The sequence below is a fragment of the Staurois parvus genome, unplaced genomic scaffold, assembly GCF_062004578.1.
Source record: "Staurois parvus isolate SC_StPar_1 unplaced genomic scaffold, SC_StPar_1.0 ptg001208l, whole genome shotgun sequence".
NCBI lineage: Eukaryota > Metazoa > Chordata > Amphibia > Anura > Ranidae > Staurois > Staurois parvus.
In genome coordinates, this window is record NW_028319004.1 from 213,379 (window position 1) to 228,331 (window position 14,953).

The 14,953-nt window shown below is 43.0% G+C and overlaps 1 protein-coding gene across 1 annotated transcript in view; it reads left to right on the forward strand.

The window, feature by feature from the left end:
- Positions 1-7,203, forward strand: part of LOC149438160 (uncharacterized) — a 39,068-nt gene extending 31,865 nt beyond the window's left edge. The window contains exon 8 of the mRNA XM_089660178.1: positions 5,519-7,203. Within this exon, the coding sequence (XP_089516304.1) occupies positions 5,519-6,529 (1,011 nt within the window). The 3' untranslated portion in view covers positions 6,530-7,203. The remainder of the gene's footprint in view (positions 1-5,518) is intronic.
- Positions 7,204-14,953: the final 7,750 nt, after the last annotated feature.

Sequence of the window (14,953 nt, forward strand, 5' to 3'; positions counted from 1 at the left end):
GACAGACAGGAAGTGATTTCAGGTACAGACAGGAAATGATGTCAGGCAGGAAGTTCCAAGTGGTTTTGAAGTAGAAAGGAGCCGTTACCAGAAGTGGCAGCAGAGGAGGTAATAAGATGCTATTTCCAATTTACACCCAGTAACCCCCCGTCATGTCCGTCCTCTTCCTCAATAGTCACGTCCATCCTCTTCCTCCATAGTCACGTCCGTTCTCTTCCTCCATAGTCACGTCTGTCCTCTTCCTCCATAGTCACGTCCATCCTCTTCCTGCATAGTCACGTCCGTCCTCTTCCTCCATAGTCACGTCCGTTCTCTTCCTCCATAGTCACGTCCGTTCTCTTCCTGCATAGTCACATCCGTCCTCTTCCTCCATAGTCACGTCCGTCCTCTTCCTCCATAGTCACGTCCGTCCTCTTCCTCCATAGTCATGTCTGTCCTCTTCCTCCATAGTCACTGTGACGTCTTTTATCTCCAGCAGATGATGATACACACATATATAGTGTGGGAACCCAGATTAACCCCTTCAGGGGCAGAACATTCCCCCACTTCCGGGGCCGGAACATTCTCCTCATTGTGGAGATAAATTCTAGTAATATGGTCCTCTAAACAAACAGCACTGACAATAAATAGACAAGACAAGGACCATCCTGACCATACATGGCCTACAAAGGGCAATGATGACACTACACAGGCAGCCAATGGGCAATCATTACACTATGCAGCCAACACAATGATGGAGTGCCGGGGTCAGGAGTATGGAGCATAGAGCCCCTTACATTGCTGCTCAGGAGGAAGGAAACATTCCCCAGCCGGCCATGAAGAATATGTTCCATCATTGGTGTCAGAGGGAGGAAAACACTGAGGGGTCTGAGGGAAGTAGAGGAGCTGAGGGGTCTCTGAGGAGGTAGTGGGACTAAAGAACTCTGGATCCTCTGAGGGTTTCCTGCATCTGAAGGACTCTGGGACCTCTGAGGAGGAGGAGTAGCTGAAGAACTTTTGGAGTCTGTTAGGAAGTAATAGGGCTGAACAACTCTGAGAGGTTAGTGGGGTTGAAGGACTGTGGGGGCCTCTGAGGGGGTATTCAGGCTGCAAGGCTCTGAGGTAAGAGGGGGCTTTAGGGCTCATAGGAACTCTTGGTCTCTGATGGTCCTCCCACCCCACCTTCACTTACTTTTCTGACCTCCTTAAAGATCTCCTGCCAGCACGTGTAGGGAGTCTTCACCTCTCCATCTCACTGGTCAAGAATTATATTGCAAGACACAAAATAGAACAAAGAAGGACACTTGGTCCTTGGGGAGGTCTGTATGCATAGCATTAATGCTTAATGGGCGGACAGTCCAATACCTTCCCATACCACAGAATCTGGCAGTGCCCGGTACTGGAATTCAGAACCTCAAAAATCCACTGCCACTGTACAATGTCCTGGAAATTTCAGAATACTTGGCAACTAAGAGATCAAACCCTTCCCCCTGCTGTCCTCCTCCTACCCACACATAGAAGGGATGAGAACAGGCTCCTCCCCCACAGCTCTCTACTCCACCAGTAGCATCCTCCTGCTACCCAATCCCTTCTCTTACTGAAGAGAGTGACAGTGACATCACTCCTGTCAGCAGGGTGCCAGAGATTGGAGCCTTGCAGCCGTAGTTCTGCCAATTATCCTGATTATCAAGCAACTCCGGCCAAAAATCAGCAAGTTCCCCTTCCTGGACATCTTGATGATCCGACATTGACCTCACAGCACTGCCTCAGAGCAAACTAGTCATAGGAAGGATCGTATTTATCATTCCTTGTCTGCAGATCTAATACTCATCAAAACCAGTTCAGAGACCAAACAAGCCCAACAGAGAAAAGGGGATTTCTGATGCAGCAGGTCAAGAGGGTCCCGGGACCTTGAAGATTTAGTAAACCCTAAACAGTCCTGACTAAATGTGTTCCCATGGGGGGAGTAGTCCTTACATGTCCAGCAACCCTCCTATTCCCCCCTCACATCCACATCCTATTATTGTGTGACCAATACCATCCAAATCATTCTTACTTTCATTTCCCAAAGTTATCCGTCTACAAGGAGACCTGTATAGATCACATGATGGCACCAATGAGGATGGAGGAGGACCGGAGTCACATGACTGAGAAGATACTAAACCTCACCCTGGAGATCATCTACCTGCTGACCGGAGAGGTGAGGAGGATTCTGGGAGGTCACATGACATCACTCTTTATTAATAAAATACAGACCTGACCGGGGAGGTGAGGAGGACTCTGGGAGGTCACATGACATCACTTATCTCTATTAATAAAACACAGACCTGACCGGAGAGGTGAGGAGGATTCTGGGAGGTCACGTGACATCACTCTCATCTCTATTAATAAAACACAGACCTGACCGGAGAGGTGAGGAGGATTCTGGGAGTCTAACATGATATTCCTATTGGTTCCTCAATACAGAGATTTCCTCTTCTGAAGTCAGGTGATCATATGACCATCACAGTGCCTCCATGTGACTCCTTAAACCCTGAGAGACACAACATGCAGAAGATTCTAGAAGTCACCAAAAAGATGATGGAGCTGCTGACAGGAGAGGTGAGCGGTGCCGGGAATTCTGGGACATTCTCCAGTAACAGACAAGGGATGTGTCTGGATGGTGACTGTATCATTGTGTGTGTCAGGTTCCTATAAGGTGTCAGGGTGTCACTGTCTATTTCTCCATGGAGGAGTGGGAGTATTTAGAAGGACACAAGGATCTCTACAAGGACGTCATGATGGACAATCAGCCGCCCCTCACATCACCGGGTAAGAGGAGACTTTATTGTAAAGGAGAGAGCAGTACGGAGGATCCACCTAGATCCCCCATCATCTGATAAACACATAGAAACAATGGATTCAGTCAGTGTGTGTGTTTCCTACAGATGGATCCAGTCATGGGAACCCACCAGAGAGATGTCCCCGTCCTCTGTATTCCCGGGATTCCACACAGGAAGGTCACATCATCCCTCACCATCATCAGGTAGATGATGACAATTATTGGTAGTTGTGATTTATACACAGCATGTTTGTTACAATGAATGTTTTATTATATCTTTCAGAGTGGAATCCTCGGGGATGATAATATTGATGTTAAAGAAGAGTATAAAGAGGAGGATGAGGAGTATGGAGTGATGGAGGAGTTTTCAGAAGGACACAAGGATATGATGGAGCCACCTAATACCAGGAACCCACCAGAGAGATGTCCCCGTCCTCTGTATTCCCGGGATTCCACACAGGAAGGTCACACCATCCCTCACCATTACAAGGTTGGTGGGACAGAGCATCCAGAGCATGGACTCCTAGAGACATGTGTGGATTTTTTATGTGATGCAACAATATTAATGCTTCCGTCATACAGATGATATTTTCTTTTCTTCCGTTGGTTTAGGTTGAAGATCTGATAGATATAGAATTTGAGGGTAAAGCAGAAGAAGAAGAGGCGTATGTGAGGGATGATCAGCAGTCTATGGAGGAGGATGGAATAACGGGGACATTTATAGAGGAGGACACTCCTACAGAGATCAGCACAGGTGGGTCATGAACACTAAATCCATTCCTCCACCCATACTGCTCACTGATTGGTCCAGAGTAGGGCGGGGACTGGGTGATATCAGCCTGTAATCCCCTGGTCACTTTCCTGAGCTGTGTTCCCCGTCCTGTATTCCTGGATTTCTCTCGGATAATCTTCCTTCTCTGTGCTGCAGACACAATTTATGTCTCTAGACTGGATTTATGGAGGTTCTGGGGTTCAGCTGGCAGCAAAATGTAGATTTTTTTAATCTAAGCAATGCATAATGTAGGCACCCAGGACATGTGACTGGGGTCTTCTGCCTTGTGCCTGACTCTTCCAGGGGACCTTCTCTGTTATCTGCTGGCTGTGCCGGGTGGAGGGATATGTCTGTAGTGTCTCAGACCCAAGTCACTGAGTGCAGTCTCAGGAGATGGGAGGCAGCGGTGTGGGACCACTAATCTCCAGTAAACATTTAGATTAAAATTGATTACTGAATGCCAATATTATGAGGCCTGACCTTTACACTATATAATTGATATTATACATTACATACTCCTGACCCCTGCACTATATTTTCTATGCTGTACATTACATACTCCTGACCCCTGCACTATATACTCCATGTTGTACATTACATACTCCTGACCCCTGCACTATATACTCTATATTGTACATTACATACTCCTGACCCCTGCACTATATACTCTATGTTGTACATTACATACCCCTGACCCCTGCACTATATACTCTATGTTGTACATTACATACTCCTGACCCCTGCACTATATACTCTATGTTATACATTACATACTCCTGACCCCTGCACTATATACTATATGTTGTACATTACATAGTCCTGACCCCTGCACTATATACTCTGTTGTACATTACATACTCCTGACCCCTGCACTATATACTCTGTGTTGTACATTACATACTCCTGACCCCTGCACTATATACTCTGTTGTGCATTACATACTCCTGACCCCTGCACTATATACTCTATGTTGTACATTACATACTCCTGACCCCTGCACTATATACTCTATGTTGTACATTACATACTCCTGACCCCTGCACTATATACACTATGTTGTACATTCCATAGTCCTGACTTCTTCTCTCCCCCCTCCCCCCACTGCTATATATACACATAATATGGATTCTCTTATTACACCCATTTCCTCCCAGTTGGACATTTTATATCGGATGATGTGATTGGAGCACAGACTTTTACATGGTGGTAATAATGTGATAAAATCCTCCAACTTTGGACCCTTAAACAGAAAGTGATAATGAGGGAGGAGTCAATACTCCAATGATGGTGGTCTTCAGGATCAGTCCAGTCTTCATCTTGGTTGTTCTCCCCCCATCCTCACTCTCTGACCTCTGGTGGGGCTCAGCCCCGCTGTTCTTCATGTCTAAATCATGGACTAAATAAGGAAGTGCAGTACTTCTTGTGTTGGGAAGATGGTGATGAGTGATAGAGGGGGTGGGGACCCTCGTCCTATAATCCCCTCATCACTGTCCCTCCTATAAAAGACAGTTCTGGTTGTTTCCTCACTCTCTGACTAAGGTCCATGAATAAAGAAATGACCTGGTAGGAGATCAGAGGAGCCATTTCCTAGTTCCCTTGAGGGTGGAATTGTAAGCTCCTCAGAGACCAAGCTGCCTGATGTGGGCGGAGTCCTGATTGGGGGAACCAATCAGCTCCTGTCTAGTAATCCTCTTTGTCTTTGTATTTTAGTCCATGGCCGGGAGATGAGGAAAACCTCCGAGGATTGTCTCACTTTGTCTCCAGACTGGAAAGTAGAAGATGAGGACATCACACAGTATAGTCCAGGAGAAAACCCGGCTCCCTCCAATGTCCATCCAGCACCACCCAGTGTAGATGGACCATCGGATTCCTCGTATCCTGAGGAACCTCAGACTGTGCGGGACCGGGCCGGCCTTCCAACAGGGAAGAGCTTCTCCTGTACTGAGTGCGGGAAAGGTTTGCGTTCTAAACATGGTCTTAATGTGCATAAAAGATCTCACATGGGGGAGAAGCCGTATTCCTGTCCTGAGTGTGGAAACTGTTTTTCACATATGTCCAATCTTTACAGACATCAAAGATCTCACACAGGGGAGAAGCCGTATTCCTGTCCTGAGTGCGAGAAATGTTTTTCAGAAAAGTTCAATCTTCACATACATCAGAGATCTCACAGGAGGGAAAAGCAATATTCCTGTCCTGAGTGTGGAAAATGTTTTTCAGTGAAGTCCAGTCTTTACAGACATCAGAGATCTCACACAGGAGAGAAGCCGTATTCCTGTCCTGAGTGCGGGAAATGTTTTTTAAGGAAGTCCAATCTTTACAGACACCAGAGATCTCACACAGGGGAGAAGCCGTATTCCTGTCCTGAGTGTGGGAAATGTTTTTCAGACAAGTCCTGTCTATACAAACATCAGAGATCTCACATGGAGGAGAAGCCGTATTCCTGTTCTGAGTGTGGGAAATGTTTTTCAGACAAGTCCTATCTTCACACACATCAGAGATCTCACACGGGGGAGAAGCCATATTCCTGTTCTGAGTGTGGGAAATGTTTTTCAGACAAGTCCTATCTTCACACACATCAGAGATCTCACACGGGGGAGAAGCCGTATTCCTGTCCTGAGTGTGGGAAATGTTTTTCACAGAAGTCCAGTCTTTCCAAACATCAGAGATCTCACACGGAGGAGAAGCCGTATTCCTGTCCTGAGTGTGAGAAATTTTTTGCAGACAAGTCTTATCTTCACACACATCAGAGATCTCACACGGGGGAGAAGCCGTATTCCTGTCCTGAGTGTGGGAAATGTTTTTCAGCAAAGTCCTATCTTCACGCACATAAGAGATCTCATACAGGGGAGAAGCCGTATTCCTGTCCTGAGTGTGGGAAATGTTTTTCATGGAAGTCCCATCTTTCCAGACATCAGAGATGTCACACGGGGGAGAAGCCACTTTCCTGTCCTAAGTGAGGGAAATGTTCCTCACTGAAGTCCTGTCTTCCTGTACATCAGGGGTCCCACACAACCCTGGAGGTGTATTAGTGCCTTGAGTGCGGGAAATGTCCTCTAGATGAATGTTGCTGGACATCCCAGCTCTCATGTGGGGAAGAAGCACACCCTGATATACACCTCAGATATACTCCATGGCTGATCTTCATCATGGAAGAAACAGTTGATAAGGAGATGAGAGGCCCCCAAAGACATGGATGAAGTGCAGTAAATGTTGGGGTGCAGAGTGGTCAGTAGATCCTGGAAATGAAGGACACAACTTCAGCCCTTCTTGGGTGTCGGAGTTGCGTTTCCTGATAATGATATAGCGGGTTACAGAGCTAGAAGCCGGGAGAGCCCAGATCTCGTTATCGGGGAACTTTACACAGACAACAAGAACTTCTGAAGTTGATGTCCTTCATTTCAAGGCTCTAGAGAACAGTGGTGACCCCGAAGCGTCTCTCTGTCTTCAGTCCATCCTTCTCCCATCCCCCAACAGGAGGGAAGGAGAACTCCGCCCCAAACTAGGGGGGAACTTTCCTCTCATTATTTCCCTTTGCTTCTGTGTGGGTTTGGGTGGTTGGAGGAGTGCGGCACGAGAGGGAACACAGCTTGTTGTTCTATGTCTACATATGGGGTCTGGGTAGAGGGGATCCACCGGAAAATATTTCTACTCTTTGATTTTGTGCAGATCATTTCTGTTTTCACTTTGAAGGGCGATGTTATGTGTGGTTTGTACAAGGGATTGGCCCAATAGATACCACCCCACTTAGAGAATAGATGAACTAATATGACCAGCATTCATTCAGCCCAGTCACATGGTGTTACTATGATCATTGAATTATGTAAAGATTACTTGTGAGCCACTGGAGTGTGTGTTCTGGATCTTTATGCAAAACAAATTTGTAGTGTATAAAATAAATTATAAAAAATATTAATATGGGCGCTGGCTTCCTTTCTCACCCTCATAAATGTGAGTCAAATATTGACAAAAATGAATATAATATAAGGTACCGCGCTGTATTTAGGACTAGTGGTTTCTTACTCACTTGTGGTGACTATGTCCTCTCTACAGTATAGTCAGGAACAGTTTATAATATGATGAAATGAGATAATAATACTAAAGAAACTAATATATTAATTATTGTGATAGTATCTGTGGAAAACAGAAGTAATAAATGAAATAAATGTATTCACCTAATTAATTTTGAAAAATTCAAATTGTGTGTGCTACTTGAAAATATACACTCATTAATTATAAATGATAAATTAGACAAAAATATATTATAATAATGATGAAAATATATTGTGAATATAAGTTTCAATGAAAAAAAAATGTTTCAAATGAAAAGAAAGTCTTAACCAAGTTTGTGCAGAGTTCAATGAAATAGTTAGTGCGATGTGCTCTCTTCCCAAGCAGCCTGCTGATTTATGGGTGTAGTCTGTGTAGAGAAGATACTTCAGTGACAGGCAGACAGACCTCTCCCTCTTTGGAGCGCTCCTTATTCCTGCTCTCCGTTATTCCTCATTTCAGCCATGTAAGAAAAATGACATAGTGTCCTATCATAAACAGTGGATTTTATTAAGTGACCAATATGCACTCACATTTGAAAGGATAAATCACGCTTTGTATAAAAAGCCGCTGCAAGCGGTGATGACCAGCCTCTTTAGTGTGTCAGCACACACTGACAATACTCGCCGTGTGGGTAGTCGGATCACTGGTGACGTCTCTGCTCCTCCCCTACGCGTTACGTTACACGGACTCGTAGCTTCATCTGAGGGATGTAGTGAAACAAGCACCTTAGCTGGACTCCTTCAATAGCCATACGGTGCCATTTTCTTGAAGACGTAATATATTCTGCCATCTTTATGGGGTTGATCTCTCTATACCTAGGGAGATGCCGCTGACATGTTGTGCATTTAGATAATAATGATACAATTTAAACAATGTTGCATAATGCATACATTGTATGCCCCAGTGTCCTGCGGTTGATGTGTCCGTGAGTGTGATGGACACTACTAGGGAGGTCTGGTATAATAGATAAAACAAATTTAAAAACATAAATATACATTGTATTCCTGTTTCATTATAACTATAAACTGCCCTAAACCACAGAGCCAATTTAATATCAGAGTAGGGTAGTCATATTACAAATAATAAATATATATAAAATAAAGATAAAAATAAAATTAAAATAATATATTATAAAAAACTAATTGTACAAATACAAGGAAACACCCAATATAAATTCTAGTTATATTCCTGTATCCTGTTAAATGAATATATGATTGATAATAGATATTCTTATGTGATATACTAATATTTAATCAGTTCCTAACCCACCATGGCCGGGAATCCCAGGAATAGAAAATCACAACAGAGAGAATGCAGAAAGAGAGGAAAAAGGGGAAGAAGAAAACACAAACAAAAAAAGGAGAAGAAATTAGGAGAAGGGGTTTTCAATTTAAGTGGAATATAGGAAGAAATATATGTACTGGACCAAGGTTTAAAATTTGCCCCAACAAAGGGACTCAACAAGTTTGAAACATATGTCAGTTTACAAAAATTGATTAGAAAATTACACATCAAAAATATTCTGCTCAAAATCCGTTTGGAAATAGTAACCCAAACCAATCGTCTACATTCTTACACAGCAATTTAACCACTTGAGCTCCTGAGGATTTACCCCCTTAATGACCACGCCTCTTTTTGGTACTTGGCGTTGCACTAATTCAACTGATAATTGCGCGGTCATGCAATGCTGCACCTAAACAAAATTTGCGTCCTTTTTTTCACACAAATAGAGCTTTCTTTTAGTGGTATTTGATCACCTGTGCGATTTTTATTTTTCACGCTATAAACAAAAAAATACCAAATATTTTGAAGAAAAACGATATTTTTTACTTTCGGTTATAAAAAATATATAGTAAACTCAAAGTTAGTAATAAATTTAGGCCAAAATGTATTCTGCTCCATGTTTTTGGTAAAAAAAATCCCAGTAAGTGTATATTGATTGCTTTGTGTGACAGTTATAGCGTCTACAAACTATGGTATAGATACCGCAATTTACGCCATTTTTTTGCTATACAGCGCTGCGCTAGTTTAACTGACAATTGCGCGGTCATGCAATACGGTGCATAAATGAAATTTATGTCCTTTTTTTAACACAAATAGAGCTTTCTTTTGGTGGTATTTGATCACCTGTGCACTTTTTATTTTTGGCGCTATAACCAGAAAAATTTTGAAAAAAAAAAAATATATTTTCTCATTTTGGTCATAAAAAATATCTAAAAAAACTAAAATTTCTTCATACATTTAGGCCAAAATGTATTCTTCTACATGTTTTTGTTTAAAAATTCCCAATAAGTGTATATTGATTGCTTTGTGTGATAGTTATAATGTCTACAAACTATGGGAGAGATAATGGAATTTACACAGCTTTTACTTTCTGACTGCCCATCACATTTCTTGAGGTGCTAAAATACCAGGACAGTACAAACACCCCCAAATGACCCCTTTTCGGAAATTAGACACCCTAAGCTATCTGCTGAGAGGCATATTGAGTCCATGGAAGATTTTTTTTTTTCCACAAGTTTCTGGAAAATGACAAAAACCTTTTTTTTTTTTTTTTTTTTTTACACGAAGTTGTCATTTAAATGATTTATTTCTCGCACAAACCATGGGTATATGTGGAATTACACCCCAAAATACATTCTTCTACTTCTACTGAGTATGGGGGTACCACATGTGTGAGACTTTTTGGGAACCTAGCCACATACAGGAGCCTGAAATCCAATGACTGCTTTGAAAGCCTGAAGGTGGGTAACTTCCTCATTACACTTCCTCACTACCTATCACAGTTTTGAAGGCCCTGACATGCCAGGATAGCCCCAAACCCCCCAAATGACCCTTTTTGGAAAGTAGACACCCCAAGGAATTTAATAAGAGGCATCGTGAGTATTTTGCAGATCTCATTTTTTCTCACAAGGTTTTGAAATATAAAAAAAATTGAAAAAATGTTTTTGTTTTTTTTCTTCATTTTCCAAAAACGTGTGGCAACAAATGAGATCTGCAAAATACTCACGATGCTTTTTATCAAATTCCTTGGGGCGTCTGCTTTCTAAAAAGGGGTCATTTGGGGGGGTTAGGTGCTATCCTGGCATTTCATGACCTTCGAAACTGTGATAGGTAGTCAGGAAGTGTAATGAGGAAATAAAACCCTTTAAAAGCCTGAAGGTGCTTATTGGATTTTGGGGTCCTGTACTTGGCTAGACTGCCAAAAAGTCTCTCGCATGTGGTACCCCCATACCCGGGAGAAGTAGCAGAATGTATTTTGGGGAGTAATTTCCACATATACCCATGGCTTGTGTGAGCAATAAATCATTTAAGTGACAATTTTGTGTTAAAAAAAATATATATTTATTTTTGTAATTTTCCAAAAACTTGTGGTAAAATAATAAATTCTTTTATTGATTCAACATTCCTCTCAGAAAAAAGTTTGTGGTGACTACTTTCCAAAAAGGGGTCATTTTGGGGGGTGGGGGCATTTTATGCCCAGCATTAGAAGTTTATGCCACACATCATTCACTCTTCTAGCCACCTGAAGGCCAAGCCTTTTTGTTCACATGAAAAAAATCTGTATTTTTTGCTAGGAAATTAATTTAAACCCCCAAACATTATATATTTTTTTAAAGCAGACACCCTAGTAAATAAAATGGTGAGTGCTGCAATTTTTTATGGCACATAGTACTCGCGTAGCGATTTTTCAAAAGCAATTTTTAAAAATAAAATACACTTTTTTTACTTTTGATGCACAAAAACACAATATATTGGCCAATTGTTTGGTAAAATAGAAAAGATAATGGTATGCCAAGTAAATAGATACCAAACATGACATGCTTTAAAACTGCGCATTCCCCGTTCAATGGTGACAAACTGCAAACATTTTTAATATCCATAGGCAGCGCTTTAAAAGCCACCATTTTAGATTTACAGAGGAGGTCTAGTGTTAGAATTACTGCCCTTGATCTGACGTTCGTGGTGATACCTCACATGCATGGTGCAACTGCTGTTTACATACCGGCACAGGGTCAAGGCTTGTGCACACAGGTGTGCTTGCATGGGAGGGGCAATTTTTTTTTTTTAATTTTAGTTATTTTGATATTTTTTTTATTATTTTTACATTGTACCTTTCATTTTTTTTATCACTTTTAATGCTATCACAGGGAATGCAAATATCCCCGATAACTTCAATGGGCATTGTCATATATTCTTTTTTGAAAAATCTGGGGTCTATCAGACTCTGGATATCTCCTCTGCCCTTACATTATCTAATCAAACCAAAATCAGTGCGATCAGATGCTTTCCCAATTTACAAATGGCGCTGTTTATATCCTGTGAAACTGAAGTGATGAAATGCTTGTAGCTTCCGAATTCTTAGACTATAGAGATGATTGGTGCCACTCTGTTCTCCAATCAACTCTATGGTCAGCTTGCAGAAACACCGGCTGCATTCTCAGGTTCCCCTGATGGCACGAGACTGCCCAAGAAGGCCGTGGAAGGCAGCGGGGGAGGGGTGGGCATCATCTCCTGCTGCTTATAAAATCAATCTTGCAGCTAATTAGCCACTAGGATTGCTTTTACATGAAATCCGATCACCGGCTGAAAAAAATGACACCAGGATGATGCCTGCAGCTGTAGGCATCATCCTGGTATAACCATTCAAATCCAGTGATGTACCAGTACGTCGCTGGTCCTTGTTGGGTATATATACTATATTCTTTTTTTTTTGTATGCAGCCTGTGGACTGAATGAAAAAATCTCTGCCAGAAAAAGTGTGTGGTATGCCCACCATTAGAATATACCGCCCTGCATCCACCCACTTCTAATGGTGGGCACACATTAGGTCACACGATGCCACATGTGCCAGTTCCAAGATTGAACAAATGTCTAAATAGTGGCACGCTTGAATACAAATTGTCCACGTATAAGTGGTACCCCATATGGAGAAATGATGACACCAAGTCCCAAACTATCTTGTCACTGCTCCCCATGTAGTCTGGGCATCCAGGGGGCTCCACTCTTTTCCCTCATAAATCCGAAACTTATAAGTATAGCCTGTTGCCCTCTCACAGGTCTTCTACATCTTGACCCCATATCTGGCACGCTTGCTGGGGAGAAATTGTTTGAATGCAAGGCGGCCAGAAAAATGAATGAGGGACTCATCAACGCAGATGTTTTGCTGGGGAGTATAGACATCTGCAGATTTTAGGTTAAGGTGATTTGTGAGGGGCTGAATTTTGTGGAGCCGGTCAAATTCAGGGTCACCCCGAGGATGACAGAGTATATTGTTGCTGAAATGCATAAAACACATTATACTCTCATATCTATGCCTGGCCATGGCAGCAGAGAACACGGCATATGATGAATCGGGTCTGTGGACCAATACAACCGCAATTCATTTCTATTAGTAATGCCCATGTTGAGGGTTAGGCCCCAAAAAAATGTAAATTTGAAAACCGTAATGAGTTTCCATGCGAATGGTCTGGCAAAGTTTGAATTTGGGTTGGCAGCGATAAATTGTTGTGCACATAGACTGCTTTGATCCACAATCAATGCATACAGATATTCCATGAAAAACAGCTCCAAATATTAAGGAGGTATGTGAAAGACCAGGATGTACTAGACCGCTGGTACTCGACAGTTCACCAAAAGGTAGCGTGGCACTAGTACTGGCACTCTGCTGCATATGAGAGTCATCAAAATTTACCGGCAAGTGCTAGCAGAGATCAGGCCTGATTCTGCGATCACTGCAGTTTTGTGTACAATGTATCAAGTGACAGTGACCTACTGACACTGTGCTTGCTGGGGGAGAAGGGGGGATAAGCGTATGGGCTAAACACAGGTGTTGGCAGGTGCCGGGGCTGATCCCGCTAACGCTGAGTTTTTGGGGACACTATATTAATGTGAACGCTGGTATAGTGCTGACCTGATCAAAGATATTGACCCGTTCAGACACCATACTAGCAATGGAGGATTATTGTGGATGAGCGTGCTCAAGGCAATCAAGGGGTTAATTGTGATGAATGGTGTACTGACGGTCAATCTGATGCTATCTTGGAGGGGTGTGAAAACCACAGGAGCGCAAATCATGTATATATATGTGATTTTGCGCACCCATGCCGCCCTGTAGCAGTATTACTGCTATAGGGTGGTCAGGAATCGGTTACAGAAGAGGTTTGTGTTACGGCGCTGCGTTACTGTAACGGACAATTGCGCGGTCATGCCACACTGCACCCAAATTAAATTTATATCCTTTTTTTCCCACAAATTGAGCTTTCTTTCGGTGGTATTTGATCGCCTGTGCGTTTTTTATTTTTTGCGCTATAAAAAAAAAAGGTTGACAATTTTGAGAAGAAAAAAACTTTATTTTGGACTTTTGCTATAAAACATGTCCAGTAAAAAAAATTTAAAATACAGTTTCGTCATAAATTTCTGCCAAGATGCATTCTGCGACATGTCTCTGCTAAAAAAAAAAACAATGCGTGTAGATTAATTTTTTTTTTTTTTTTTTTAAGTCCGCAAACGTGCAACTATAACGAAAAAACCCGTAAGTGTTCACAAAAAATGTGCAAGTGCAAAACACCACACGAAAAAGTGCACTTAGGGGTGTGTTTGTCCTACCCCCGGAAGGGTTGGACCGTTCACCCGATCCCCCGGGGCACGAAGCTCCTGACAGGGACAAGGTTCCCATTTGGTCCTCCTGGCCAAAAGGCCTGGTGGACCACCGTTCCTTATGCCCAGCCGAAGCTGGACATCCAGTACTAGGCAAGGGGGTTCTCCCGAAGAGAAAACCCCCTAGGGATCAGGGGAGGAAGGAACCGTAGGGCCACACATCCTCCCCCTAGACTTCAGGTAAGGCCCGAGGACCCACACCCTCCATCCGTGAAAAACACACACATAAGAACAGAAAAAGTGACAAAACGTGGGAGTGGTTAAATAAATAAATAAAAAATAAAAAAGTGGTACCGTGCCTAATAGTGCACAGACCAGGCCCTGAGGCCTGTAGCAAAAATTGCCCCGGACTTAGCCAAAAGACCTGGTCCTTAGGGCGCTGTGCAAAAAGAAGTGAAAAACAGTGGCCATGTGTCATCTTCACACCGTGGGGTCCCACACCCAAGTGTTACTAGTGACACCCCTGAGAGCGTCTTCCCCAGGGGGCACTGAGTTTGCGGACTTTTTGCGTCCCCAGCCCCAGGCCAGACCAAGGTAGATCCGTCCAAATCAGGAGGTACTGGGTCTTTCCAGCTTTCCCAGAGGAATTACTCCCAAGGCCCCAGAACGTATCGTGGCGCCCCCTGGTTTCTGTCCCTCCGGTCCAGCCTTCCGGACCCCCTTCATACCAG